The sequence below is a fragment of the Borostomias antarcticus genome (assembly GCF_949987555.1).
Source record: "Borostomias antarcticus genome assembly, chromosome: 5".
NCBI classification, from domain to species: domain Eukaryota; kingdom Metazoa; phylum Chordata; class Actinopteri; order Stomiiformes; family Stomiidae; genus Borostomias; species Borostomias antarcticus.
In genome coordinates, this window is record NC_140238.1 from 8,506,755 (window position 1) to 8,530,549 (window position 23,795).

Sequence of the window (23,795 nt, forward strand, 5' to 3'; positions counted from 1 at the left end):
AACGTGATGTCTCCCTTCTCTGACAGACTACTGAAGGGTGTTGTGGAGCATCTGGTGTCCTGTCAGCACCAGCGCCACCAGGCCCAGTCTCGCCTGACCGAGCTGCAGAACCAGACGGCCGGGCTGCCCCGTCACTTCCCCTGGCCGGGCCTGGGTGACCGGCGGCTGGCCGTGGAGCGGGCCCGGAGCCTGCTGGAGGGCACCCGGACTCTGGGCCCAGCCCTCTCGGCCCTGCGCACCCAGGGCATGGACGTGTTCCAGCTCACCCAGGACCCCAGCTGGACAGACCCTTCCTGGGCCACCATGGAGGAATGTATACCTTCCCTGCTCAAAGACCTGACCGTGAGTTTAACACTAGGATATACACTCGCCATTACTACTGTAGGAAAGAAAGGGCCAAACGACCGCCCATGAAGTCGGTCTTCAAAAGGTTAAAATACAGAGAATAGACATCCTAATGGCATAATAGAGATTTTAAAAAGCGTTAAACTGTCATCGAAAGATGACAGAAGGTACATGCGTTTATCTTGTGTTGTTTCAGGATGCGTGTGAGCATCTGGAGAAGGGCATCCACACAGAGAGGCTGTGCACCCAGCTGGTGGAGCAGCACGGAGCCGCTCAGGACTGGCTGAGGGAGCAGGTGAAGGGCCTGGGCTCCCTGCCCTCAGACAAGCGGGGCCTACACAGCACCATCAACACACTCAAGGTGGGTTACAACCATGGATGTATTAATAGAACCGGTTACAACACATCTGTATGTACACTGTGCTCTAGTCTACTACAGGCCAATACTCCACTGTGTGCACTCTAAATTTATCTCTAGTAGGTGTTTCAAGACAGCATGTGAGTTTAGGTTTTATAAGGGTTTAAGGTTTTATAAGGTAACTTTTTATAGTTCTTTTAGGTTTTTGTCAGACTGACTGGTGTGGCTGTGTGTGTGTGTGTGTGTGTGTGTGTGTGTTTGTGTGTGTGTGTGTGTGTGTGTGTGTTTGTGTGTGCGTGTGCGTGTGTGTGACGTCCTCCCCCAGGCCCTGCTCCAGACAGTTGACAGGGAGGAGAGGGAGATGAGGGAGCTGGACACAGTCAGAGACACCCTGCTGGAGCACTGCACCCCCGGAGGTCAGGACGGCCTGGCCCTGGAGGTCAGCCACCTCCATGAGCTGCGGAGATCCGCCGAGAGGGAGGTGAGGGAGTGTCTGGCCGGCTGCGAGGCACGGTTGGGGGAGCTGGAGGAGCAGCGAGCCAGGATGGCGCAGGGCCTGAGGGAAAGGGCTGCGGCTCTGCAGTGGGAACTTCGCTCCCTGGATCAGGCGCTGAGCTACAGCGAGCCTCACCTCAACACGGCCCAGCTCCAGCAACACTGGCACAGCCTCAAGGTTACCAACTCCCCCACTCTCACATCACTATTGTAGTTTACCTAAAAGTATTCTCTGTTGGAACCGTTACATAATTAGGTAAATATGATGATAATTGTTACTACAGTTTATTATACTGCTTTTAAAATGTCCAGGAGATTTATGGATGTGATATTTTTCCCTTGTTAGAACTGTGAGAGATTACTGGAAGGGCTGGGGGTGAAGGTTGGTGACCTGCGCCAAGCTATCGGATCAGCATCCACAGAGGAGGAGCTCCCAGCCGACGTTCTGTCCTCGGTGGAGTCCCTGAGCCAGCAACATGACAGGTACAGTACCATGTACACTGTACCATGAAGCGCCACACCAAAATCTCAAATATTCAGCTGATTAGGAAACCGCACACAGCCAGCTGGAACACACTGCCCCTCTTAGACCGAGCCCTCAGCTTTCAATTTAAGTTTCTATCATTATTGCATACCGACATACCACAGTGTAACAAGTGTGGTCTTCGAGAATGCAGTTCATGCAGTAAAAACAACATTAAGCAATCCCCATGTAGATTAAGAGCTGGGACGTTCAGTGTTAAACAATAGTAGCGGTGATATACTGTATGTATAGCAGCAGTGTGATAAGTGATTGCGGTTCCTGTCTCGTCTGTGCGACTGCAGTCTGAGCTCCAGGCTGTGTGAGAGGCAGGTCTCCTGCAGGAAGAGTACGGCCCACTGCCTGACGAGCTGTCTCCAGGCCCTGCAGCAGTGGACCCATACTCCAGCAGCCTCCGCCTCCTCCGTCCAGGTTAGAACACACGCAGCTCTGTCCATCCCAATCAAAGCATGTAACACAGATGGCATATTGGAGGGAACAAGTGGACTGCTTGAAATATGTGCTAGAGTTTGGTCATTCAATAAATAAAATGATTGAAAAAATAATGATTGAAATCCAGCGTTTTTGAATAGGCTATTGCACAGTACATGACTCACTATACTAAAACCTTCCTATTTAGTTAGATTCTTGGAACATTTTTTCGGAAATGAGGCCTGGAATACAAGCTGTTCCTACTAATACAATGATATTCTATTTGAAGTAGTACACAGAACCCCTTACTCTCAATACCCTTCCTTCCTTTTCCCACTCAATCTCTTTCATTCTCAGGCTGCGTTGTCGGAGGGCGCACAGCTTCGACAGAGCCTACAGGGGACGCTCTCTCATAAGCAGTTCCTGATTGACTGTCTGGAAGCAGACCAAGCAGAAAGACTGGAGAGAGAAAGCTCACAGTCTCTCAGGGAGGCAGACAAACACACTGCTTCTCTCACTCAGAGTTTAAAGGTGAGTATGTCTCACTTGCTCACCTCAAGGCATCGATGGCTACTGTTTGAATACTATTTGATTTGAGACTTTAATATGCTATCATAAGGGTTATCATTTTAGATATTGAAATGACATTTTCTCCTTCCAGGATCTCATTGAGAAAAGTAAACAGATGCCCCATGTGTCTGAGTCTGCTGCCATCATCAGTCGTGTTGAGTCAAAGGACAAAAAGATGTCAGACGGCTCATCGCCTCAGATGGCTGGAAGTCCAGTCAAGAGCCAGCAGGTTCGAGTTACAGGCAGTCAGCAAGCTAAAGCCCAGCCACCCACTCCTATCACTGAGAAATCCATATCAGTCAAACAGGAATCTGCCCCTGGTACAGGTCTGGTACACACTGAAGCTAGGAGTCCTGATTCTGGCATGACAGAACAACCAAGCATACAGGTGACCAAAAGTGCCCACGTGGAGCCAAAAGAGAGCGAGATGGTGGCCACACTCATACTTGACAGTGACACTCAGCAGATACAAGTACCAGCAACTAAGAGTCTGTCAGCAGAGACTATTGTCTGGCCTGCAGTCACGGGCCATGGTGATACCCTGGCTCTTGTTCAAAGAGGAGACACCGGTTCACCAACTGAGCATAGAGGCCAGGGCTGTGGTGTGGTGGCTGCCCTAACACACACTCAAATCACCCGACACACTCAGGGTGCTGATGAACAGGACTATTGTGACGACACATTGATCAAACAAACGGATGCTAAGAGCCACTACAAGGACACAGAGCAGCCTACAGACAAGAAACTGGCCATGGTCATCCTGGACACAGCTGCACTGTTTGTGCAGACACCAGGGATGTGGCCGACAACCAGCTCAGAAACGGCACGCATCGTATCCTCTGGAGCTCTAGGGTTTGATACCACACTCACTCAGCTATCTAATAAAATGAGCACAGATACTCAACCGCCTCCTAGCACTGAATATCCAGAGTCTAAGACCCTCAGTCCCCCCATTCAGACTACACAGGTTACTTCACCTGTCAGAGAGTCCATAGAGAAACATCCTAAACCAGGCCTTCTGCAAGCTGCAGACAGACAGGTAGACCCCAGTATAGTACCACAGCCCCAAGCCCCTGTGACTCAACTTGCAACGCTCAAGACAGATTACAAAGAAGGGTTATTGAAAGACAACACACAGGTGACTCAACAGCGGTACCTGATACTGGACCTGCCTGATGTGAACGTTACCCACAAAGAGCCTGCTGTCAAAGTAGTTAAAACTCAGGAAACGGCTGTTGTTTCTGGTCAAACAAATAAACAAGAGACTCAAGTCTCTGAGCCAACACCTTCAGGGCAAGCAGAATGGACTGAAATTGACATATCTCAACCAGACGGGAATAAACCCACACAACAGCCACAACCCCCCAAAAGAAAACCCAAACCTTCTAAAACACAACCAGAACTACCACAAATGGGGACAGAACCCTCTAAAACTAAGAGAGAACCGCCACAGAAGAGGCCAGAACCCTCTGAAACTAAGCCAGATCCACAACAGAGGAGGCCAGAACCCTCTAAAACACAGGCAGAAATATCACAAAAGAGGCCAGAACCCTCTGAAACTAAGCCAGAACCACCACAGAGGAGGCCAGAAACATCTGAAACTAAGCCAGAACCACCACAGAGGAGGTCAGAACCCTTTGAAACTAAGCCAGAACCACCACAGAGGAGGCCAGAACCCTCTGAAACTAAAACAGAACCACCACAGAGGAGACCAGAACCCTCTGAAACTAAACCAGAGCCTTCTAAAACAAAACCAGAATCTCCTAAATCAAAGCCAGAACCACCAAAAAGGAGGCCCTCTGAAACTAAGCCAGAACTTTCTAAAACAAAACCAGAATCTCATAAAACAAAGCAAGAATCCTCTGAAACTAAGCCAGAACAACCACAGAGGCAAGAACCCTCTGAAACTAAGCCAGAGCCTTTTAAAACAAAACCAGAGTCTCCTAAATCAAAGCCAGAACCACCAAAAAGGAGGCCCTCTGAAATTAAGCCAGAACCTTCTAAAACAAAACCAGCATCTCCTAAAACAAAGAAAGAACCCTCTGAAACTAGGCCAGAACCACCACAGAGGAGACAAGAACCCTCTGAAACTAAGCCGGAGCCTTCCAAAACAAAACCAGATTCTCCTAAATCAACGCCAGAACCACCAAAAAGGAGGCCCTCTGAAACTAAACCAGAACTTTCTAAAACAAAACCAGAACCACCTCAAAGGAGGCCAGAGCCCTCAGAAACTAGGCCAGAACCACCAAAGAGGAGGTCAGAATCCTTTGAAACAAAACCAGAGTCTTCTAAAGCAAAACCGGATTCCCCTAAAACAAAGCAGGAACCCTCTAAAACAAAACCAGAGTCTTCTAAAACAGCAGCGGACAGATCCATTGAAGATATGACCAAGGGGACCTGGGAAGAACAGGCCAAAGAATGGAAGACCGAACATGACCAACATGAGGTGCCAGAAAGTATGATTAAACTCTCTGCAAAGTCGGAACAAGTCTCTCTGAGGACTGAGGCAGCTACTGCCAAGCTGAACAGGCAACAGACAGGACAGGGTGGGAGTGGCACAGTGAGTGGCGAAAAAGAGCCAAAGACAGTTGATGATGTGGATCAATCACATAGGCAGCATGAAGGAAGAGTGGAAAGTGAGGAGCCGTCTACAGTTCAAGCTGAGCCAGAGAAGGCCGTCGCACAGAAAGAGGGCTCCGGTGAAGGCCAGTCAGAAGTGAATGTGGCCCCAGCAGCCCCAGCCGACAGACAGACCACTGAGGCGGAGGAGCAGAAAAGGAGGAGCCTCACTGCTAACAGACAGCGAGGGGAGGAGCCGCTCCCTGCTGCCATGGCAACGGCCACTGACAAGGGGAAGCTGGAGAGCATAAACTTGCCACAGGTAAGACCAGTATTATACAGTATAATGTCTTATATGATGTCTTCTCATTAGTAAGAATCAATTTGCATGCCGTCAAGGTGTGAATGATGGAACAACCAGTTACTGTAGATCAAATACATGACTAGTGACGAGATGAGTCTCTCTCTTTCTGTGCCGTGTTCATTTGATTAATCTTGAGTATGTAAGGCATACGGGGTGAAGAAGGAAGAGAAAGAGATGTCAGCAGGGGCCTCTTACCAGGCAGTGTAACACGAACTGAATCAGCAGGCTGTAAGGCTTTGAGACATGTTCTAGAGGAGAGAACATTGTGAATGCTCCTGTTCCCCACAGCCGCGGCGAGTGAGGTCCCGTGGAGACAAAGAGAGGGAGCAGAGGTAGAGAATGGAGAGAGAGGGAGAGAGAGAAACAACTGAATACCCCTGAGGGAAGAGAGAGAGAATACAGAGCGTTACTGTGTGTCTCCTCAGGGAAGTAATACTGTAGCCTTCATTTATCAAAACCACCACATTTCCATGGCTCCCAGGCGGTCATAACAAACTCAGTTCATTTGTGTGTTTCGGACACAGGTAAAAAGATCCACTGTTGAGTGACATGTAATATGTACGTCAGAATACATGGCTCAACAAGCGTGGTCCGGAGCCATGAAGCGCTGTTGTTACTTGTGTTGGTACAGAAGACTCTGCCCCTGGCTGGGAACATGAACCGCCTCTCACATGGTGTCATTCTCTAGTGTGTGTCATAAGTGGAGAGATCAGTCACTCTCGTGTGTGCAGCTCCCTCCGGAAAGACTTGTTGTGGGGATTACATGTTCGCACTACACCCGAGCACGTGTATTTTCTGTCTATTGCCTCAGATTTCAGTACATGCTTTTCAAGGTAATGTTTTTATGTGTTCACTGCAGCAACAAACATGTAACGGAAGCAGCAGCACAGAAAAGCCAGTGGCCCCTGCCAAGACAGCCACTGATGCTATGACGAAAGGGAGACCAGCTCCAGCTGTTCCAAAAGGACCAACCATGCGGAACATCTACACAGAGATCCAGCAACTGTCACAGACTGGACTCAACCGTGTGCTCATAGAGGTACAGTCAATAGATACAGTGCAAGTTGGGCACATTTAATGAGGTTATGTAATATTTCATCTTTTGCAGTTTACCGTGTCTGACATTTGAAATCTTACATAATCAGTTTTATAGTGCTTTAGAGAGATGACCTGATCTGTAGCAGATGCAAAGAAAAAACGAGAGCCTGCTATTGTAATACTGTATCGCATAACAGAGCTAGGACACTACACTACACACACTCCCAGTGGCGATAATCTATGATGTATAATCCCAGGGCAAACCTTGTGAGGACACCACAGTGGTTCTGGACACTTCAGTCAGAGACCTGGAGGTCCGTCTGGGCAGGCTGGTGGCCAGGGTTCTGGGCTGCAGAAACCAGCCAGCAGACCTGGACCCCGCAGCTATGGCTCGGCAGGTGGAAGAGGCGAAGGTGAGACCCACAACGAACAACAAGCATCGACCCATACACATATCCCAAATCCCGAAACACAACTCGCTACAGAAAAACGTAATTTACAAAAGCGAATTATTTGCACATTCCTCCTCTGTGAAATACTCCAACTTATCAAAATTGCAAGTCTCATATCATGTGTCAGAAAATATGTATGTTTTTTTGTTTTTTTTTCAAATGTATTTATTGTGCAAACTCCAAGACACGTTACAAACAGTACAAGTCAGCAGTAAATGGGATGTTTGACAGTTTTAGCATATCAATAAGACAAAAGCAAAAAACGAACAAACACAAAAACGAACAGCGCTCAATGAACAGCGCTAAACTAACCCACCCACCCAGTTAACCACACACCCACCCACCCGCATTTCCCAGGAGGTACAAAGCACTTTTCCTTAAATGACAAAAATAACAAAAACAAATGTTTTGGTTTTTAAAGGAGTGCAGACAGGCTGCTCAGACCCAGGTGTCTGTGTTCTCCCAGCCTAACGGGTCTGAGACTAAGGACTCTGAAGCCCTGGAGCACATTGAGGGCCAATGGAACGCTGCAGTCCAGAATGCCTCCTCAGCCGTCGACTGTAAAGAGGCTCAGCTGCAGCTCGTCGCCGAGCGTACCAGGCAGACACAGACAGCCAAGGCCACACTGGAGAGACTGGCTATGGAGCTTGAGGCTCTCAGAATGTGAGTGTTGGGTGTCATGGTGGTCAATCTCAATGATTAGCAAGGTTTCACTAGGTAATTTTATAATGTGTTTTCCTCAGATCTCCAGTGCAGAGCAGCTCCGCTGAGGCCGAGAGGCTGCGCTCCTTCCTGCGGCGTATGGAGGATGAGAGGACTGTCCTGGGGGAACTACTCCTGAGCAACACCGAGCTGGTCCCCTTCCTGAGCCCGGCCGAGAGGGCCGAGGCCAAGACCCAGCACAGGCGCCTGCAGCAGGAGTGGAGAGGCCTGGAAAGAACTGCGGAGAAGACCCTACACCGCGTCAGTACTGACGCCAGACAGACCAAAAACCTTCTTGTGGAGATATCCGGCCTTCAGGAGCACCTGGAGACCTTGGGGAAGACTTTAGGTCCAGCCCGGCCCTGTCCTGATCAGTGGGAGAGCCAACATGCCCAGGAGCTGATGGTGGTGAGCGCTGAGCTCGTTGCGGCCCAGCAGAGATACCGCCACCTGCTGCAGGGCTCCGAGGCCCTGGCCCACAGCTACCGGTGGGAGAAGGAGATGAAGGAGATGGGCCAGGGTCTCCAGCAGGTGAAGGAGCAGCTGGAGAGTATGGGTGAGCAGGTGTCCTCTCAGACCCCCAGCAGCAGCAGCCCCACCATGGACAAGATCCTGAAGGTGATGACAGACGCCTTTGCCTGGGCCAAGCAGACTGAGGGCGACATTGAGGGCAGGAGGAAGAGGGTGGCTCTGCTTCCGGAGGAGGTCCACAGGCAGATCAAGGACCTGAAGAAGCTGCAGTCGGAAATGACGGCCAAGCAGTCCCAGCTGGAGGCCCTGGTGGAGGAAGTGACGGAGCTGATACCACAGCTGGACCAGGCCCACGAGGTCCCCATGGTTAGATCCTCCCTGGGTAACTTGGAGAATCTCTCTAAGTCCACCGCAGAGAGGCTGGCCAGGGCCGTGAGGGAAATGGAGTCAGCCCTGCAGACCAGAGAGAAGATGTCTGTGCAGATAGCAGACCTAGACTCCTGGATTGTATCTCACCTCCACAGAGAGGCCTCCAGGAGGGGAGAGGGTGAGGTCCAAAGTGCTGCTGACTTGGACCGCCGCCTTCGGCAAATCCAGGATGTTCTGGAAGAGGCAGAGAAGCAGGCTGCCATATCTGAGGCCCTTCTCATGAAGAGTCGAGACATATCATCGGAGCTCAGCATCTCGGAGAACTGCATCCTCAACGAGCAACTCACAAACCTTCAGGAGGACATCAGAGGCATTGTGGGCTTTGAGAAAGCCAAGCAGCAGGAGCTGGACGAGCTCGTCCAGACTCAAGACTCATCCAAACAGAAGCTGAGCATGGTGGAGAAGAGCCTGACACAGATGCTGGTACACATGAAGAAACATAGCTTCCCTGTCACCAGGGAGTCCCTCTCCACCGTGGAGCCTTTCAGACACATGATCATGGAGCACAAGTGCCAGGTGGACCAGCTTCACAGCTGCATCCCTGAGGAGAAAAGGAGGGAGCTGCTTCGTGTCATATCTGAGCTGCACAGTAAAATCAATGCCCTGGATGTGAAGTCCAAAGAACATGAGTGGTACCTCAGCTTCAGACAGTGTGTGGAGGACCTGAGGGACAACATGGAAGAGCAGGTCCTCCAGACCAAGGAGGAGAGGAGGGGGTTAGACTGGAGGTATAAGACCTCGCAGTCTCTCCTCTCCCAGTTCCCTCTGGTAAAGAACTTGTGCGAGGAGGCCAACGAAGAACTCCAGAACATCTCGCCGGACCTCTACCCCTCCCAGCTGACCGCAGAGCACCAGAGGCTCAAACAGAACCTGGAGAGCCTCCGCACCTGGGAGACGGCTGTCCGCAGCAACCTCCGCGCCGTTGAGCGGGACCTGCTGCATGGGTTGGACTACCCCTCAGAGCTGAGAGCCCAGCAGGCCTACCTCGGGGAGACCCAGGGGGAGCTGCTGCAGCAGCCATGCAGACTGGAGCCCAGTGAAGAGGTTGTGGACAAGGAACTCCGCAGGATTGTGACGATGAGACAGACAGTGGAGTCCAGAATGCAGGCGTTGGAGGTTCTGGAGCAGAATAAAGAAAACAGACAGGAGGGAAGATCTCAGGAGGAGTATGCCAAACTAACTGACCTCAAGAACACAGTCCTCAATGAATGTACCTCTCGACTGGTAAGTTTAGTTTTTGTTTCTGGTTATCGTGATTTCTCCTCATAAATGCTCTGTTTTCAAAAGTGCTGATGCACCACCTTACATGACACCTCACTGTAATATTATTACCTTTTTTTCAGGAGAACATTTCCAAAGCGCGAAACTCTTTGAGAAGCTACACCCGTGGTGTTAAATGTGTGGTCCGGTTCCTCCTGGAGGCGGAGACCTCTCTCCTCCAGCTTCAAGGCTCTGTGGGAGGCTGTTCTGAGATGCTTGAGGACTCCCAGCAGGCTCTGGCCTCTCTGGAGGAACAGTTCCAGTCCCAGGTCAATCAGCTCCAGACCCTGGCCCCCCAGCATGCCTACTTCTCTGGCCAGGAGGTGGAGCATCTCCAGGGGAAGGTGCTGAGCCATCTCCTGGTGCGGAAATCCACCCTTCAGGCCCAGGCCCAGCTCAGACTGGAAGCCCTGCAGAGGTGAGCCATAATAACCACATCTTGTATTGATCTTCTGCTGGTTGTCAGCCACCCATCGTGTTTTTGTTTTGTTTTACAGTATTTGGTTGATTTTTTGGTCCATGTTTCGTAGGTGTGCTGAACATCACAGTAGATACCAGAAGTGCCATGAGGAGATCTGCCAGTGTGTGAAGAGCACAGAGACCATTCTCAAACAATACACCGCTGAAAAATCCACCTCTCTCACAGACTGCGCAGAGCAGCAAGATAAGCTAAAGGTACAGTATGGGCAAGACCTCCCTTGAAGTCACATAAAGACTGCATTGTGGAGACCAGATACTGTTTTCTGACTTCAGACCTCACTCTGTTCCCATGAAGGTTCTATCTGGGGAGGTGGATTCTCTGATTGCCCGTCTAGATGAGCTGAGGGAGTGGTGCCCGGATCAGGCCTGCCGTGGCAACAGGGAAGGCGCAGTGAGTGCCCTCTGGAGGCAGGTGTCCAGACTGCAGCGGTGCACAAGCGGCCTGAAGACTCGCTCTGAGAAAAAGACAGATGAATGGACTGGTATAACGAAAAGCGTAAGTCACAGGATGGATACTGAACACACACCAGCAATCTTTATATTCAAAGACCGATACATTATCCAGCAGGCTTATTGGAGGCAATTTCCTGATTGTTACCCCATTACACAGGTGGAGAGGGCATCCATTGTGCTGGAGCAGGTGGAGGCTGAGCTGCCTGACTGCTCCAGGTCCAAGGCGTCTTGGGAGGAGCTGCAGGAGCTGCTGCTGTACTGGGACCAGTACCAGGACCGGCTGGACTGTGAACACCGCGCCCTCTCCGCCCTCGAGCTCCGCCTCGCAAGGCTTCTGGGTGTCCCCGCCCACCTGGAGCAGGCCCCACCCGCTCCTCTCTGCCAGCAGCTGCAGGCCATGCAGGAAAGATATAAAAGGTGCTGAATTTGATGAGCCGCGCCCATTTTGTCAAGTGTTGCGTCATGCAGTGTTTTGGAGACTCAGTCTCCCAGAACCCCCCACCCCACACACATTCACACCTGGATGAGCATTCTGGGTAAAGTGGGTCAGTAATGGGCTGCAGTGCCTCTGCATTCAGAAACAAGTGCACAAGGACACGTATTCATACTCATTCCTGAACACAGCGCCACCCCGGTGCCAGGTTTACAGTAAATATCACACAGATATTAAATTGACTCCAGAGGTTTTCAATTCAATTCAATTCAACTCAATCTGACATGTTGTTCTATCCATGTACTGTAGTAGTTTTTTGTCTTCCCAGACCCAAAGCAGGTGTTTGGTGAACTAAACCTCCCTTGTGTGTGACTGTTTCCTAGTCTGAAGGAGAAGAGCACGCAGGGCCGGGGTGTGGTGCGGATGGAGGTGCAGGAGAGGGACGAGGTGAGGGAGGACCTGCATGGGGTCCGCGTCTGGCTGGTGGCGGCGGAGAGCGTCCTGTCAGAGCTGGAGCAGTGTCCCAACATACAGGAGCTACAGGTGGGTCTGTCAACCATCCCGTTAACCTGATCACTCTGACTTCTGGATCTGCCCAGAACACTCAATGTTCATTTTAGACCACTACAGAACTTTGTCAGGAAAAACATACTCTTGAGAAACAATCCAGTGATATTGTCTCATAGAATACATACAGCAGTTGAGATACTTGCGCGCCTTCCTTCTCCTGCTCTGTGATGCATGAGTAATTACTCTAATGAGAGTTGTCTCCTATCCCTCCATTCACAACACAATGACATGTTTGTACGCACTGGGACCAGTATGGATCATCTCTGTCAGAGCAGAGAGTTACTGGAGCAATCACTTCTCCCACATACCACAGCTATACCATATTATGTTCACCTTTCCATGATTTTAGATGCACAGTATATAGACATTTATTCTCCTACTGTATGAGATTTGATGAAAGATTTGATGCACTCTGTGCTCAATATTGTATCTTTCCTCTGTGTGTGTGGGTGACAGTTGGTTTTACAGTAGAGTTTCACTGTGGAAATGTTCTAGTAATAAGAGGAGAAAGGGAGACTGTTAGCAGTGAGGGAACGTCTAAACAGAGGGTGTTGAATCAAACCGTTGGTTTGGCCTGTTCGGGTATACAGTGTCTTCCCCTGAGTATTGTCCTCCCACTCAATGGATAAGAGAGGCCCAATGTTGCTGTTTTGTCTGGAGACCTGAGTTGAGTCCAAGATCCCCCCATTCCTCTTTTTTTCTCCTGGAGAGGCTCTCAAAGACTGAATGGTCCTGGTGACACCCCCCCCCGCCATGCCAACCGCCTTTTGTTCCACCTTGTAAGTGGATCCTCTAGGTGCTTCTGTCTCCCCTGACTGCCACACACACACACACACACACACACACACACACACACACACACACACACACACACACACACACACACACACACAGATTCATTTCCTATGATGATGGGATGCGCCTCCCTCTCATGTGCAGTAGTATCGGTCACGTTCAGACCCAGGTTGTTCTGTAACTTATCCACATTACCGTTTTGAATTTCAGCTTTTTTAGTCTTCTGTTTTGTTGCTAAGCTTCATTTTTAAAACCCAGAATAGGACAGTGAATGGATCAGGTCTTTCATTGTTTCTATTATAGTCTTGGGTGAGGGGGTGAAGTCGATTCAACTAGCTTAGGAATGACAGATTCGAGGAGGTAGCCTAGCCTCTCTGGACTAATTTAACCAACATGGCAGAAGGGGGTACTTGGCTGAACGAGTACTTTTGTGGGAATTAATATACAGTATGTTCTAGGTAAGAGACATACTGATTGAAATTACCTTGCTGGGTCACTCTCTTTAATCTTCTTCTCATAACCCTAACTCTCTTTCTTTATCTTTCTCATTCTTTCTTCCTGTCCTTAGGAGGTCTACGCTGAACTGTGCACCCAGAAGGCTGTGCTCCAGCGCATCATGGAGGGTCTGAGGATGAAGTACTCCGACATGGACAACCTGCTCCCCGCTGATATCGAGGGACCGCTACAGGAGGTCACACACGCCCTTCAGGAAGTGGAGGAGAAGGTACAGGACCTCAACCCAAGCCTTGAGGAAATGTTTAACCTGAGCTCGAGCTATTGCAAATCGTCCTTACTGTTCCAAAAGTTATCCCTAAATTATCCCTGAAGTTATCCCTAATCTGTCTCTGACTGTGGCCTGCATGTTCCACCCTCAGGTAGGAGAGGCTGTGGAGAAGAGCGGCCCGCTGCACAGGCTGGGGTCCAAGGTGTCAGAGATCAGGGCGGGTCTCACCTCAGTACAGGACAAGCTACAGCAGATAAGCCCCAATATGGCGGAGGCAGAGAGCACTCAGAAGGTAAAGGCTGTGACGGTAAGGAGCCGGGCTGATCTAGGGCCGGAGTTCACCAGTTTATCACATTCATATATGTGTGTGTGTGCGTGTGTGTGTGTTTTTTTTTTTTCCCTGTGCGTCCGTATATGTTAGCGTGTGTGGGACGAGCTGGACCAGTGGCACACTCGCGTGGCAGCACTGGAGGTGGAGGTGCAGGACCTGGAGCAGCCCGAGGAGCTGCGCGTCCTGACGGGAAGTCTGGTGGAGATCCAGCAGTTGCACTCCAACGTGGCCAAACAGGCAGAGCAGAGGACAGCCTTCCTCACCAAGGTAGGCTTGACTACAACTTCCATCATGCCCCTTGCTTACTCCATTAGTCTTATCTGAACTAATGTGTGATGCTATTGTGAGATAACTTCAACTTGTCGGGGTGGGTATAGATCCAAACATGGATCCAAGAGCATGAAGAGATGATCAAAAGCTCCACCAGCTGGCTGACTGAGGCCCAGTCCTGGCTCACCGGCCCCTGTACCTACACCACAGCCAAGTGTCTCAGCAGCCACGTCCACGCGCTACAGGCCAGTACCACACCCCTCTAACACTCGCTCAGCACCATTCGGATTATGATTCAATCCAATGTTATTCCCTGTACAGTAAAATGTAACTTTCTTCATACGTTTCAGGTTGGTTGTCCTTTCCCTATAGGCCTCCTTTCCCTGTAGTTCTCTTCCATTGTTGGTCATGTCTGAGTTGACGGTCTGTGTTGCAGATGGTGCTGGACGACTCGGAGCAGATCAGGATCACCCTCCAGGGCTCCGGGTCCGTGCTGAAGGAGATCGCCCCCGTGTGCGACATCACGGCGCTGCGGGAGCAGCTGCTGGAGGCGGACGGCCGAGTGGCCGCCATGCAGCACGCCTTCGCGCTGCCGCTCTCCCAGCTGGAGCACGCCGCTGACGTGAGTTCAGCATCTCTCACTCTCGTTCTCTCTCTCTCTTTCTCTCCCTCTCTCTCTTTCTCCCTCTCTCGCTCATCTCTTAAAAAAACTGAACAATGTTGCTGCTATAAATTTATTTTATTTCTGTTTTATGCAATTTAACTGTTTTTATTGTCTGATTTTATACTGTTGCCAGAGTGCCAAAGACAAATTTCCATCACATGTAAATTTAACAATAAAGTTTTTTTTTCTCTTCTCCTCTTCTCTTCTCTTCTCTTCTCTTCTCTTCTCTTCTCTTCTCTTCTCTTCTCTTCTCTTCTCTTCTCTTCTCTTCTCTTCTCTTCTCTTCTCTTCTCTTCTCTTCTCTTCTCTTCTCTTCTCTCTCTCTCTCGCTCCATGTTCTCCTTTCTCATCGTCTCTGTCTCCTCCTGCTGCTGTTGTTCAGGAGGTGGAGGCCATTGAGACGGAGGTGAAGACCATGGAGAAGGATGCCGCTGAGATCAAGTCGTTACTCTCGTCTCCTGAAACCCTCCCCAGCCCCAGGGAGGACAGCCTGAATGTGAGCTGGAACGAGGAGGAATCCGGTGTTCAATCTAGTTCTGGTCTCTGGACCTGACAGCTTACCAGAGTCAGTCACTGTGTGTGCGTCTGTGTATGTGTGTGTGTGTGTCCTTGTAGGTTGTGAATGACAAGCTCCAGTGTATGAAGAGGACCATAGCGGAGATCCAGAGCTGTAAGCCAGGCCTGTGTCTTCCAGAGAAGGCAGAGGAGACCCTGACAGTCTTCCAGAAGGTGGAGCAGCTCCATCAGCAGCTACTGGAACTGGAGAAGGTGACTGTGCCTCAAAAAGTGGCTCCTTCTCGCAGGAGAACACCCACAAGACTTGCTCATATTTACTTATGTAGTGTCATATAATAACTACAGTATATTTGCATTTTCAGATGGTTCATCAGCAGTCTAGAGAGACAAAACAGCTTCCCACACCACCACCAGCGAAGCTGCCTGCTGCTCCCAGCGCCCCTGTCCTCACACCCTGCCCAGAAAGGGTCTCTGCTCCCAGTCCTCCAGTGGTACCTGCCCCTAAAGATGCCCAGGTGAGAACAGAACTCTAGAAGCACAACCCCTATGTACTGTATGGATCATCACCTCCTCCACTGTAGGGTGAGCCTGACCATGACAACCTCTGTTCTCCAGGAGAATGGGATGGAGCAGGGCCGGATCCAGATAGCCCACCTGGAGGAGGATGTGCTGAAGAAATCCGGAGCCGCTCTGATGTCAGTTGGTTCCTCTTCTCCCGAGCAGAGACTCGGCTGGGGAGCTGGGCTGAGCAAGGTAACGTTAAGAACAACCAAGTCCTTTCGTCGTAGAATGATCTTTAACTTGTGTAGTTTGTGTCTGTAACTTGTGTAGTGTGTGTGTAACGTGTGTAGTGTGTAACTTGTGTAGTATGTGTCTTGTAGTGTTTTCCTTGACCAATCTGACTATGGGACCATAGCCTATGCTCTCACTTAGCAGAAGGGCTTGCTTTACCCTGACTCACTTAAGCTGAACCTAACTCACCTTTGACCTGTATCAACTTTGACCCGTCCTGTGTGACCTATGTGTACAGTATGAGATGAAATTATGAAAACGATAATTCCTCACAGTTGTGATCGGTCAAACTGATCAGGGCAGGGTCAGACAGGTCTTGGCGGATGTATGGATTGCATAGACCGTAGTCTCACTGCTAGTCTCAGAGCATGCCGTGTGCCTTTCATGGTTCAATTAAAATGCCTTCATTTTTTGCATGATGTTACCGCTGCATTGGATGAAGTGTGTTATTCTATTGGCTTAGTGAGGAGGCATTGACCTGTACCATTGCTTCTAGTCTGCCTGTGATGTAACCCTGCAGAGCCCCAATGCACACTCCTCATGACAGTTTTCATACTGTACCATTCCTCTCTCTTTTTTTAGAAGATGACGTCTCTCTTACATAGTGGAAAGGGGGGGGCAAAGAAAAACAAAGTACCTAAGAAGTAGTGAATTATTTCAGATCGTAAATTACAGTAGTTGGGTATAAAGGTTTATGAGATAGGGATGGTGGGTTATCTTTAAAAGGGCAACATGTTTTTAACATTAAAAAAAACGGACATAATCAATTTACTGTATTTCCTACAGTATTCCTATAGTTATAGCATACAATTTAGTCCTACAGTATCTTGTTTTACTAGCAATATATATTATCAAAGTGAGTGAGTCTATAATCCATGAATCAAACTAGTATTCTTGCCATGATGCAGTGTTCTTGGAGGTCGAGTTTTACGGATCAGAAGGGAAAAGGAGGTTACTTAATAGTCTGAAAGGTCAAAAACATCAGGGTAGAAAAGGTGAATACATCTGGGCGGACAGGAGAGAGAGAGAGAGAGAGAGAGAGAGGACTGGGAACACTAATCCCACCCCACCCCCACCCCCCCACACCTCGGAAGTGAGTCCCGTCCATCACATATGAGCTTCAGTAAAGCACCTGGTGTGTGAGTAGTCTCAAGAAACATCCAATTTTACTTCACGTGTTTGCATGCTCCATGTTCCACATTACATGTTCCTTATGTGACTCCCGTGCATGCATGTAAAGGTGCCTGCACACTGCCCCAACCAATGGTGTTGGTTGGTGTTGGTTGTTGTTGGTTGGTGTTAGTTGGGGCAGTGTGCAGACACCTTAACTCATTGTAGATGCATCATTGCAGTGCTATTTTTTCCATGGCGTCATAATACTGTCATGTTTGAGAATGTCTTTGTTGTTGGTAACATGCATGTGTTCGGGTCATTCAGCACGGGTGCATGCGTCCTTATCTTGACTCTGTACAGCAGAGCTCCTTGAGTGTATCCCAGCCTGGAGAGGAGAACGAGAAGGAGACAGAGGAAGGAGGAGGGACGAGGAGGGAGAAGAAGAAAGAAGGGGGAGGGGAAGAAGGAGGAGTAGAAGAAGGAGGAGGAGGAGGGGGAGGAGAAGAAAGAGGAGGAGGAGGAGAGGAAAAAGGACAAGAAGGAGGAGAAGAAGAAGAAGAAGGAGGAGGAGAAGGACAAGGAGGAGAAGAAGTAGGAGGTGAAGAAGAAGAACAAGAAGGAAGAGGAGGAGAAGGAGAAGAAGGCGGCGGAGGAGGTGGAGGAGGAGAACAAAAAGGAGGAGGAGGAGGAGACGGAGGAGAAGTAGAAGGAGGAGGAGAAGAAGAAGGAAGAGGAGTAGAAGGAGGAGGAGAAGAAGAAGGAGGAGGAGTAGAAGGAGGAGGAGGAGAAGAAGAAGAAGGAGGAGGAAGATTAGGCATGCTTCGGTGGCTCTGGGAGAGATTCCTGAGCACTGATCCAGAGGTAAAGAGAAGAGACGGTCACCCTGGCCTGCCCTGACGCCTGGCTCTCTGACCTCACCTCTCCCAGGGTGTCTGCTAGCATGCCTGCCTGAGCGTCACTCTGCCCCCTGGCTACCTGCACTACTGGGAGGCAGTGTCTCCAGCTCACCCTCACTCCCCCTTCCATCTGGCTGTTCTTCCTTCCACTTTCCTTCCACCTTCAACTCCGCTTTGTCTGTCATTACACCATCTTTTTTATTTTGAATAAAACTGCACAAGAATAACCTTTCTGTCTTTTTACCCACCGTCCACACCCATAATCTTCTCTTTTACACATCAACACCCTGCTTTGATATTCCTCTGGGGGGCAATGTGGAGCAATCTTTCCAAAAGTATTGTGTTTGTCAAACTTTATAGAGAATCCTCGTTATAATCATCAGCATTACTGGCTGACTGTTTGTTGTCGCTGGCTCCAGGCTCCCGAGGAAGCAGAAGGGGAGGAGGAGGAGGCAGGAGCTGCTGGAAAAGGAACCGGAGCTACAGAGCAGCCGAGTGTGGATGAACCTACTGGCCAGACCCAACCTCAAACTGGACAGGCCACACAGGTAACCATACGCCCCTACAGTCAGGCTAGAGCACCTAACACACACTGAATGATATAACAAAACCCAAGTCGGATGTGATCTAGCTACAACACGATTTAACATGACATGTACCAATGGCCGTATTCAAATCAGTTTTATTGAAATTGAGTTCATGTGTGCTTTTCTCATAGACGGTGAGAAGTGTTGATGTTGTGTATCTTGGGCTGGTCGCTCCAACATCTTCTAACCCTCCCTCATGTCTCTTCAGGACGTAGCGGAGCGTTCTCTCGCCCCCTCAGGAGCGAGTGTCCCCGGAGCTTTATCAAAACCACTGGGCACGGTCAGAACCCAGTCACTGCCCTCGAGCATGGTAAACACCCCCTCGTCTGTAAAACTCTCCACAAAACCCTCTCCGAAGTCCCAGAGGTGTGTCGTGTCCTAAACCTAGACTATCAGAACCCCCTACCCCCTTCTAGAACCTTTCTACCTTCAGTGCATTTACATGGCAGAAGACTTCCAGGAATAGATACTGCAGAGAGGTTGCAGTATACAGTCTGAACATGAGCATACTGTTTACATCGGACATTCAAACTTAATTCAAATTAAATGTTTACATGATGAAGGACAACTGAGTTACAGTAGCATGTCTGCCTATACACAGTCAGCATGTCTGCCATGGGGGGGGGGGGGATTGAGACTGACAGAGCACTTGTTGGTACCGTAAGGTTTTACAGCAAGGCAGACCCTTCTCAATGGAGGGGAAAAGACAAAGAATTTGTTGATGGGCTGCAGTATGTGGATGGTTTTTCTGTCTAAAAAAGGATAAAGTTTGGTTTTGCATGGGCCTCTATCCTATTTCAGGATTTTAAGAAATCACTTGATTAAAAAAAGACATGAATTATCCTTTAGACTTTCCATTTCCAATCGTATATTAATAATCACACTGAGTCATGTTTTATAATGTATGCTATCAGATCATCTTTTGAATATTGACCCTTAACAGACTCTGAGAGATGACTTGCCAATGCCACTGCCGTTCTGTCTACTGCTCTATGTGCTTGCTCACACATCTGTGCACTGTATTTCAAAAAGCTGCCAAGTCATAAGTAATTTGCAAAATATGCTGTTTGTTTACATAATTAACTACTCTGTCACTGCCTATAGAAGCAGGAGGGAGTGGAGAACAATCTTTTTTTTTGAGCTAGGATTCCCCCATTCATATTTTGAATATGAATCTAAAGCACCAAATGTTATAGTAAAGTTTATACTACCAAGGTGACTGTTGGCCATGAAAATGCACTGACTGACCTGCATTAATATTAACATACTGTAGTGATTAGTCTTAATACTTTTCTTATGCATGTACTGAAGTGTATGTTTTCCCTTTTCTCTTTACCTCTGTGAACATACAGCCACTCCTTGTGTGGTAAAAATATAAAGAAAATATGAATAAATCCATGAAAATGATCTACTCCCCCCCCCCGTCTCTCTGTTTCTGTGTCAGGAGCTCATGGGACAGAGGGGGCTTGTATGGAGGGGGGATGACAGCCACCCTGAGGGGCTGAAGACACACACTATAGATACGCACACTATCGAAACGCACACACACACAGCAGACAAACAAGCCACACGTACTCTCACTGAGGGCACACACCTTCTGACATCCTCTGATAGCATATGTGCGGACACGCTCGGTGGGCTCAGGTCGCCTGAGAAAACCCGTGGCCGGGCTCCGCTCTCTGAGAAAGCTCCGATAGGCCCAGAGGGTCAGGTCATACCCAGCGCAGACGCGCCTCTACAGCCAGCTCCTCCCACCGGATCCTCTGCACAGATACACGCCCCCTTTAACCTTGCTGACAGAACAGCCCTACAGACTACCGCCCCCTTAGCAGCACCCCAAGTGCCCCAAAGCACCACACACACCCCTCCTCAGAGCACTCCCAGAGCCCAGAAGGAAGCCCCAGAGGGGCTGCGTCCAGCGGCAGCCCTGGTAAGAAGCACAGCCGAGCCTGAGCACGGTGATGACCCAGGCCCCGGGCAACGTCCTAACCCCCCTCTAACCATGCAAGCAGGGTGGTGTGTACATCTTCAGATGGGGCCTGTTGAAAGGGAGTTGCACTGATTGATCATTTGATGAATGAATAGAAAATGGTTAAAATGACAACATACTGCATTACCTGAGACTGACTAATGTCTGGTTTGAAGAGTGTTTTGTGTGGGATTAGTATGTTAAATCTACTCATACATCTGGTTTTACCACTCCTTGTTGACTGTTGCCCTTTCCACTCACACTTTGTTCTCAATATTGTTTTGCATATTTCTATGTACCTGTCCTGGGTATTGTATTTAATACACATGAGAAAGAGGAAGACAGGATCGGGAGTATCGGGGAGAAGAAAAGGAAACAGCACAGCAAGCACGCTAACTTATATAACAACAACAACTTATATAAGTTATACTCAGAACAGAAACAATGAACGCCAGGCAAAGGTTGAACAGCATGAAAAGAGAGGCAGGGTGAGTTAACAGTGCGTTGGTGTGCTTGGTGCCTAGTCAGCCGTTACAGACTGTAACCAAGCCCTCTGTGACTCAGCTCCTCCCCCTTTTTGCCTGGGGCCTCTCTCTCTCTCTCTCTCTTTCTCTCTCTTTCTCTCTCTCTCTCTCTATCTCTCTCTCTGTCCCTCTCCCTCTTTCCCTCTCTCCCCCTCTCTCTCTCACTCCCTCTCTCTGTGTAATGAGTCCCTGTCACTGGAGCTGCTGGTTCCTCTGTCAGAGCTCTGTAGCCACAGCTCCAGGAAGTGGTTGAGCCACAGGTGGGTGGAGCACTGTCGGGGGAACGACAAAAAAGTGGAACAGACAGAATATCCTGGAGAGAGACAGAGAAAGATAAGAGTGAAAGAAAGAGAGTAGGTAGGAAGTGTGGAAGATAGGTTTTTCAGGGTACGTCATCCAGGTCAACTGCGAGAGAGACATACCGGTGTTTGTCAGTGTGTGTGTGTGTTGTGTATGTGTGTGTGTGTTGTTCTGGGAGCTGAGGCACTCCGTTTCCTCTCTCTGCGGTTGTCTGTGCCGGCTGGGGAGAGTTAGGCTCAGGCTCAATAGTGTGTGTGTGTGTGTGTGTGTGTGTGTGTGTGTACCAGGCCCCAGGGGAGCCCCAGGTCCGGGCTGTGCCCTGCCCCACCCTGGGGGTGCTCCATGCCTGCCGGGAGCGGGCCACCGAGCTGGAGGTCTGGCTGGAGAGAGCCCAGCACAGCGTGGGAGAGCCGGGGAGAGCGGGCAGCATGCAGGACAGCATCGAGCAGCAGCTCCTCACATGCCAGGTAAGCCTCATAGACAGGGGCCAAAGCCTGGGACTGTCTGTGTTTGTATAGGAACTCTAAGGTGCATCATACTGTACAGTTTCTTCTCACAAACACTATAGTTAATGGTGGTGTTCATGGGAAGAGCCTCAGCGATTACATAGGCCTACTCATGACATACCATGCTGCTGTGCTCACAGCCTCCAATACTGCCTCTCATACTGCTGTGCACTCTCTATGCTGAGCTGGACACCAGAAAACCAGATGTAACACTTTGAGTTACAATTGTGTCCTGTTGATTTATAGGCAGTCATTAGCTTTGGTGATAATCTTTCTTTTTCTTTTTCTCAACTTTTCATTTATTGCTTCTCTGTTGTCCATAGTTCAAACCGTTCCCGGTGCATCCCCCACCGAGCAGAGTTCATCAACAGTTCTGCTGTTTTATCACTGCTTTGCTTACAGCTGCAGAGGGGAGAAGTTCCATTTGATTCAGCTCCAGTCAACACAGGAAGCTGGGCTGAATGAGTGCAGCTGTCCAGCCAGCAAATGTGTAACTTTTTGAACAGAGGCTAGGTTGAACAGACAGTGAGGGCCGGCATGTGTGTGTTGTGCTGGTATTTATCTTGAGGGTGAAGTGTTGGCTGCTCCAGAGGTGCTGGCCAAGTGGAACAGATCAGGTGTGTCAGACAGCTCCTAATCAAGAGCTCTAACCATCTAGCTGATAAGAGGGGGTTGACGTTATTTCCTGCTCTAATATTAAGGAATTCTGATTTTATAAATATCTATTTCATCACAGTACAGCATAGGTACAGCATATGTCGCCTATTATGAGCTTGTTAGGGCTGAGAAAAAAAATGCCAATCAAAAATTAGGATGAAGATAGAGAACACGCAATTACTGGTCACATGACTAAATTGAATGTGAACACTGAGCAGTTTCATGGCGCAGCCAATATGGGTTTAGAGCCAAAGCCGCGCCATGGCAAAACCGTGACCCTGTTATTCCTGCGACTGTCCGTTCCCGCGTCATGCTTTTGACATATGAAAGAAATGAGACTTGCTTGTTATTTGTTTTAAATCAATGTATCAAACAATTTACTAAACGAAAAGGCCAGTAATTAAAGGATTGCAACTTTTTATTTGAATGAAATAGGCTGTACAATGTCACTATTATCATGTCAGTCTAGGATGATTGAGGTATTGTCCTGGCGGGAGTCACGGCCGACCCTGGGAGTGTACTGTAACCTGACCCTCCATTAAAGATTCAGAGGCTAGAGCATGGCCCTGTAGCACGGCCGATTTAAATACAGACTTTGTGGGCAAACAAAAACATACTATAATCTGATGGCTCTCTGGCCTCATATTCAAATAGATCCACGGGTCGCCTCTGCGAGAAGATCTCTTTGCTAAACCTCTCTGTCCGGTGGGCGAGTCAACGCCCTTTCTCATGACCCACATCTTACTGACCCTGACTGGAGCAGTCGCGGCTTATGCAACTGGCCTAGTGGCGCTCTGCACCTGACTGAGGTCACAGGAGTCAGACGCTAGCTGAGACCTACTGACAGAGCAGAGGAGGTAATCAGGCGCTAATATGATAGTACACCTGCCCCTTTGTGTGTAGGAGATGTTCCTGGAGATAGAGCAGAAGGTGGCCAGCCTGTCGGCCCTGGGCCTGCAGCAGGAGGAGGAGGGGTCCGCAGGGGCCCACCATGAGGCCAAGGAGGAGGGGTCCACAGGGGCCCGGCTGGAGGCCGAAGCCCTCTCCTCCAGACTGGCGCAGCTCAAGATCAGCCTGGTCACCTTCCAACTGCTGCTGCAAGAGAGACAGAGCGAGGAGCACTCACACACAAACACACTCGTGGTGGAGCAGGTACTGAACACACACACACACACACACACACACACTGGCGAGCAGGTAGCAGCTAATGTGCAGACTGT

At 49.5% G+C, this 23,795-nt stretch overlaps 1 protein-coding gene across 1 annotated transcript in view; it reads left to right on the forward strand.

Annotated features, from left to right (window-relative positions):
• syne2b (spectrin repeat containing, nuclear envelope 2b) overlaps positions 1-23,795 on the forward strand; it is a gene marked incomplete at both ends in the record, with an annotated part of 88,478 nt that overhangs the window by 28,657 nt on the left and 36,026 nt on the right. The window contains 31 exons of the mRNA XM_084438440.1: positions 27-342; positions 542-706; positions 1,029-1,376; positions 1,545-1,681; positions 2,024-2,150; positions 2,508-2,681; positions 2,812-2,949; positions 5,044-5,601; positions 6,503-6,682; positions 6,939-7,094; positions 7,555-7,796; positions 7,877-9,959; positions 10,157-10,413; positions 10,526-10,670; positions 10,771-10,971; positions 11,086-11,345; positions 11,745-11,904; positions 13,295-13,450; positions 13,602-13,742; positions 13,872-14,048; positions 14,159-14,296; positions 14,488-14,673; positions 15,098-15,211; positions 15,331-15,483; positions 15,847-15,984; positions 16,606-16,656; positions 18,452-18,580; positions 18,828-18,929; positions 20,064-20,190; positions 21,707-21,879; positions 23,479-23,727. Of these exons, the coding sequence (XP_084294566.1) occupies positions 27-342; positions 542-706; positions 1,029-1,376; positions 1,545-1,681; positions 2,024-2,150; positions 2,508-2,681; positions 2,812-2,949; positions 5,044-5,601; positions 6,503-6,682; positions 6,939-7,094; positions 7,555-7,796; positions 7,877-9,959; positions 10,157-10,413; positions 10,526-10,670; positions 10,771-10,971; positions 11,086-11,345; positions 11,745-11,904; positions 13,295-13,450; positions 13,602-13,742; positions 13,872-14,048; positions 14,159-14,296; positions 14,488-14,673; positions 15,098-15,211; positions 15,331-15,483; positions 15,847-15,984; positions 16,606-16,656; positions 18,452-18,580; positions 18,828-18,929; positions 20,064-20,190; positions 21,707-21,879; positions 23,479-23,727 (7,681 nt within the window). The remainder of the gene's footprint in view (positions 1-26; positions 343-541; positions 707-1,028; positions 1,377-1,544; positions 1,682-2,023; positions 2,151-2,507; positions 2,682-2,811; positions 2,950-5,043; positions 5,602-6,502; positions 6,683-6,938; positions 7,095-7,554; positions 7,797-7,876; positions 9,960-10,156; positions 10,414-10,525; positions 10,671-10,770; positions 10,972-11,085; positions 11,346-11,744; positions 11,905-13,294; positions 13,451-13,601; positions 13,743-13,871; positions 14,049-14,158; positions 14,297-14,487; positions 14,674-15,097; positions 15,212-15,330; positions 15,484-15,846; positions 15,985-16,605; positions 16,657-18,451; positions 18,581-18,827; positions 18,930-20,063; positions 20,191-21,706; positions 21,880-23,478; positions 23,728-23,795) is intronic.